This window comes from Macadamia integrifolia, unplaced genomic scaffold (genome assembly GCF_013358625.1).
Source record: "Macadamia integrifolia cultivar HAES 741 unplaced genomic scaffold, SCU_Mint_v3 scaffold688, whole genome shotgun sequence".
Classification (NCBI taxonomy): domain Eukaryota; kingdom Viridiplantae; phylum Streptophyta; class Magnoliopsida; order Proteales; family Proteaceae; genus Macadamia; species Macadamia integrifolia.
The window spans coordinates 237410-243459 of record NW_024870512.1 but is presented as its reverse complement, the minus strand read 5'-3'; the positions used below and the strand labels follow the sequence as shown (position 1 = coordinate 243459).

The 6050-nt window shown below is 36.2% G+C and overlaps 1 protein-coding gene across 2 annotated transcripts in view; it reads right to left on the bottom strand.

Annotated features, from left to right (window-relative positions):
- Positions 1–4581: 4581 nt before the first annotated feature.
- The window catches only part of LOC122069664 (protein argonaute 16-like), a 12428-nt gene continuing 10959 nt past the window's right edge, over positions 4582–6050 (bottom strand). For both annotated transcript variants that reach the window (XM_042633728.1, XM_042633729.1), the window contains exons 21-23: positions 5544–5638; positions 5388–5419; positions 4582–5026 (exon numbers count right to left, since the gene is read on the bottom strand). In XM_042633728.1, coding sequence (XP_042489662.1) covers positions 4851–5026; positions 5388–5419; positions 5544–5638 — 303 coding nt within the window. In that variant the 3' untranslated portion in view covers positions 4582–4850. The remainder of the gene's footprint in view (positions 5027–5387; positions 5420–5543; positions 5639–6050) is intronic.

Below are 6050 nucleotides of genomic sequence, written 5' to 3'. Positions count from 1 at the left end.
AGTGGACCCTAAAGTCATCTAATCACATTTTTATTTTTGGTAAAACACATGTTGAATTTCAGTCCAATCCAAGTCTGGCGACTGGCTAAACAAGATATTAAAAAGGAAAAATATTTTTGGTCCAAGAAGGAGGCCTACGTCAGCGCTCCTCTGTGTATATATCTCTTCTCTTCCTATGAAATAACATATTTACCCCATATTGAAAAATGAGAGAGATAGACCTGCACTAGCATAGGCAGGTCATGTATTCGGATGAAAAACTCTTTCCCTTAAAAAAATTAGGGATTAAGAGTAGGATGTACGAGTATACACAAGATGGCATGCCTATGTGTGAGATCAATGATATAAAACATGGTATTTGGTATCGTATTTGTCACTTGCGATACCAATAATGATATTTCTATTACACGGACAAATCAGATTGATTCAAGATAAAAAAATCACTATTTTATTGAAAATATCATTTTTTAGATCTATTAACCAATCCATGTCGACTCTATATTAGGTCTCGTCGACTAATATGTAATGGCATATCCGCCAATATGATACTCAGTTTCAAAACTAAGTGCAAGATAAATTGCATCTAGTTTTGAAATGACAAATCCATAGCATTTAATAAATGATGCAACTTGTTATCACCAAAATGGTGAACTAAGATGCACCCATGTCTTATTCTCAAAAGTTGTTTAATGCAAATGAAAAAAATGTTTCTGAAACTTGAAAGTTATTAATACATATATGATAAATTTTAGCATAAAGTTGTATAGAAGGACGGTCGTGCATACACAACTCTACACATAACCATAGGATGGAGTTGAAGGGGCACCCTTAGACCTCCATCCCCCTTCCAAGATATTTGTGCATGGTCGTGCATAAAACTTTTCCCCCCAAATATAATTTTTACATGAAATGAACAAATTACAAGATCTAATTTCTTTGAAAAAAATATATGTTATCTTAGAGAAAAAAGGTTCTATTGAATGAAAAATAAGAATCTACACTGCATCCCCCCACCCTCATCTGATGGCTGCATACTGACAGTGGACAAAAGCTCTCCCCTGTCTTAAAACGACCAAAAAAATAAAAAAGATACGACTTCTTACTTTTTTTTATGATAAATACAATTCCTTATTTCACCATTTTGTTACAATTCTTACCAAATTTCTTTTATGTTACAGTTAGATTTTCCTTCTATTAATTATCAAAAGGACTAGAATTCGCATATCATTCTTTGTCATGGCGAAAACACATGGGGTGTTGGTCTACTATTGGGTGAGGATTTGTCAAACTAATTTTTTTTTGTACTTTTGATAAAATATGAATAAATCACGGAATGTAGGACACAAAAGAAGATAAATAATAACTCCACCTCCATGAAGTATAAAATTCCCATAAATAATGATTCCTCTGTGCGGCCTCACATTAGTACGGCAACGATTTCTCACTCATATGACAAATATCTTTTCATCAAAAAATATAATATTTTTTTTATTCATAAATTATTTTTTCTTCGAGGGACAGGATTCTCTTCCCCTCGTGAGAGATGGTTCTTGTATGCCAACGGGAGACTCATAAACGAAAATGCACATGAAAGCATCAATCGGATGAGACTAGTGGACCACGTTGTTTTTCAAAATTTTTAGTGGATAAAAATTTTCCAATAATAAATAGGATATACGGAAACTGTAGTCCCTATAAACCATAGAGTAAGTGGAGACGTGGAGTAATAGCCTCTACTATTTTTTTTTTTTTTTAAAAACGTTTAATGCGCACGAAACCGCTCGGGGTCGCGTAAGTAGTTGCGAATATTTGATTTGACCAGGAGTGGGACCCATACAATATAACTCCACGCAAACCACACGTGGTCCACCAATCGCTCTCCTATTCGCTATTTCGCACCCGGCAGGCAAGTGGATCCCACCCACCACTGTCTCCTTCTGTCCTAAGTCCCAGAACCTCTGGCTAAGGGTATCAAAACCTAACGGGAATCGATGAAACCAACCGATAAAATCTGAATTAAATCAAATGGATTGGATTGGTTGACTGAAAATCGATTCCAACCAACTGATTAATAATCAAATCGAATGAAACTGATAAAAAAATAAATAATTTTGAGATTATAAATTAATGAATTAACCATCCATTTTTTATAATATAACTAAGAAAATTTTTTATTATCAAGAAAATTGTTACAAATTATTGAGTATTAGGTTTCAATATTATTTATCTTTCCCTCACAATGATAAACCATGATTTAATCATAAATTTAAAGTGAGTTTTTCGTCAAATCTTGTTATTATAAGTTATGAATGTGAGATTCACTATCGTTCAAGCTCAATAATAAATCGATTTAAACCGATATTAATCCAATATTGAAAAAATCGAAATAAATCGAAACTAAACCAGACCAAAATCGAAACCGATCGAAAACCGAAGTTCCTTAATGGATTGGTTTTGGTCTTCCTCATTCTTAGACCGAAACTAATTCAACCCGACAGAAACCGAACCAAGCCGTCATTGACACCCCTACCTCAGCTCTAACGCCCACGCCATGAAAAGACGAAGCGGCCCATTCATCACCTAGTACAACCGACAAGGTGAATGTACATATGATGTATAACTAGTACCAAAAAATAAATATGTATAACTATATATTACCCTATATTTATATATATAAAAGCTTGGGCCGAACTGGGCTGGACTCAAACTGGGGCCTCAACTCCAATCCGACTCTTTTTCTGAAAAACTCAGCCCAAGCCTTATCGAACTTGGGTTTACCCGTCCAAACTTACAACCTTGGGTAAAATGTTAAGTTTTAGGGAAAGGGTTCCTAAAAGCTGGCAGCATAGTTCTTGCACAGGCGTAAATGTCAATGGGAGCACTAGTAGAACACCAATAGGAATGAGATTTTTAACTTCATAAGGGGTGGGACAGTCATTTCACCCCACACTATGTCTAGTTGTAGGGTCGCATACCTTGTTAGCTTCTTCTTCCCAAATGTTTATTATACTTCTACCAATCTATGGGAAAGTACACATTGTATGTGTGTATAAGATCGCTCTCTCCCCCGCCCTCCTCCTGATATGTGAGTTGTGACCCTCCCTGTATGAATCGTGAGTTGATCCCCCTCATACTCCCATTGACCTGGTATAGATCCCCAACCCTCTTTACGCCCTTTCTTGCTTATGCCCGTCCCACACCGCTAGTGGTGGCGTCCGCTGGCATGTGGCACATAAGCGGTGTGCCTATCCTTGTCCATCTAGTCAACGTAGACCATCCAATTTGTAGACCCCACCATACACAAGTGTTATATACAACAGCCCTTGACTAAAACAAATGGTCATGGTATAAAAAACGACTCGTGAGTGTGTGAGAGAGTGAGAGAACCTATTAATATTATATTTCTAACAGAAACATAGCATAAAAATCATATAATTATGGGAGTAACCCATGCTTGACATATATAGAATAGATTAACTGGTGTCGTACACAGACACTTGGAAGACATAAGATAATGGCTTATTATTACTAAACTGGTCAGACCAAATAGATTTCGTGCTGGCATTAAAACATTATTAATCATATACCAATAGGTAAGGTACAATATTATAAGGATAAATTTTCAAAAAATAAGAAAATGATAAATCAAAATAAGGGTGTCAAAAGGTTGGGCTAAAGCGATTTTGGTCTATTACTTTGCCACCTGAAACCAAACATTAAGGAAGCTTACGATTTTGGTCCAATTTAAACCAATTTCTTATCGGTATCAGGCTCGATTCAATCCGTTTCAGGCTGATTATATAATGGGAACATTCTAGTTTTATTTATTTTTTATTTTTTTCAATTTCCTATTGGGTAACTATCAGTCCAGTCTCAGTTTTTTATCGGGTTTGGTGATCTCATTCAGCCTGGATCAGTTATTTTCTACTGGTTTCATAAAACCCCATCCCAAAGCCAAACTGATAAGGGTCCCGCTTGGTTCAGTCCAAGATGAACCAGTCAATTTCAGTTGATTCTACTAGTTTAGGATGAAATTTGACACCCTCACACCAAAACTAAATAAGCCATCAATAAGATCTCAAAAGTCTGAGATAGCATTCAAATTCTCAAACTGATATTCCAAAATCATGGTCTACATAAAACCTTGCCTTTTGAATCCATGAAAGAGAAAATTAAAAAACACAGATGTACAAAAATGTACCTGTGATCCATACACTGCAAAAGAGACGAAGCCCAAAGGCATCAGTAGACCCACCCAGGCGCCCTTAATGGCTTACATAACTCTCCTCTTCCGAAAAACAATTACTGACAATTGATAGTGACCTTGATATGGCACAAGTTACAAGGTTAACCTCACAGTATGTGAGGGACATCAACTAAAAGCCAATACAAACACCATATGAGATCCTTGAGCATCTAAAAGACCAAAACACAATAAAATATAGTTTCCAAGTCACATTCTGTGAAGTTTAACATTTTCAAATTTGGAATGTATAAGATCCTGGACAAGAGACACATACTGAGCAAATTATCTAACAAAACTTCACAATTCAACAGATACGACCAATTTACACCTCAATATCTCAAGAAGAAAAGATCTCAATATTAGTGCTTAAGGGGTTATTATCTCCCAGTATTTCCAAATTGGGTAGTCTGGCAACTATAAAAAGAAGGATTCACATGTAGAGAAGGATTTACATGTATACTCTTTTGACCCCGCCCAAATTTTTAAAATCCAAAAAACAAACACAAAACAACTCAGGGGTCAACCATTCTCCTATACCATCCAAGTATCTACACTAACTTTAAACATCTCAATAAGGACAAGTTCTAACTACAATCTCATCATTTCAACAAAAAAACATAGAACTCTGGATGTTTTGGTGCAACCTAGGGAGCTCAGGAACAGGGATACTCCCTGCTGATGTGACACCTCCATGTCCCGAGGAAGTATCTGAGAAATCCTCAAACTTAATGAACTGGCCCGCCTGTTGAGCAGCGAGATGGGCATAGCAAACGGGAGCCACTGGAGAAACAAACAGAAGCCAGACGAAGCATCAAATTCTGTGATGAATACACAACAGACATAGGGGAAGAAAAAATTTTACAATAAACCTGCCAGCAGTTATCCCTTCCCTTCCTTTATCTTGAAAACAAAATTTGATAAGCTTTGACCCAATAAAGCATAGATAGGTGGTCATTCCAAGTCCATTTCTTGGTCATCATCAAGGCTTAACAGTGTCTCACAAGTCATGGATCACATCATAAATCTTGATGATGACTAGAAAAGATCACAGGATCATATCTACATGCATATATTGGGCAAAAATCTGTCTTAATCTGGCACTACAATCCTTATAAAGAAGAATGGAAGAGGTTGAACTTACCAACGGATATAGCAGTCGTGCTCCTCTGGTACCTGAGTTAAACCATAAGAACAATAGTTACCCCATTCAGTGAGCTCATAAACATAGTCATGTAAAAGAATTTACACACATTCCACTGAAAAAAAGGTACAAAAACTAAATCAATTGCAAACTTACACATATGAGAGTGAATGAACAAGGTTTTGCAGATCATCGGCAGTGAAACCAATCTCATCAAGCAAGACATGGTAGTGTGTTGGGCGTGATGTTCCCTTTTATTTAAAAAAAAAAAAAAAAAAAGAGAGAGAGAGAGAGAGAGAGAGAGTAGAGTTTGGGTTATGGAATATCTAAAATAAGAAAGTTAGTATGAAACCAAAAGAATCAGATGTATACAATGAGGACTGCCTACCAGATGGTGGAGCAGTAACCAATGCACAGCTAATGGAGGTTGATGCCAAATTCATAAAAGATCTCACCACAACATTATAAGATTGCACTAGAAAATGTTACACGATTAATTATCAGGTCCCCTAGGTCATCACCCAGTCTTAGATACATTAAAAATTGGATTATCCACTAATGAACATCGGCCATGAGTGAAAAAGTTCAACAAGATTCATCAAGGGATTAATAAAACTTCCACAAGAGGTCATTTGTCTTTTTTTTTTTTGGGAGAAAAAGTAA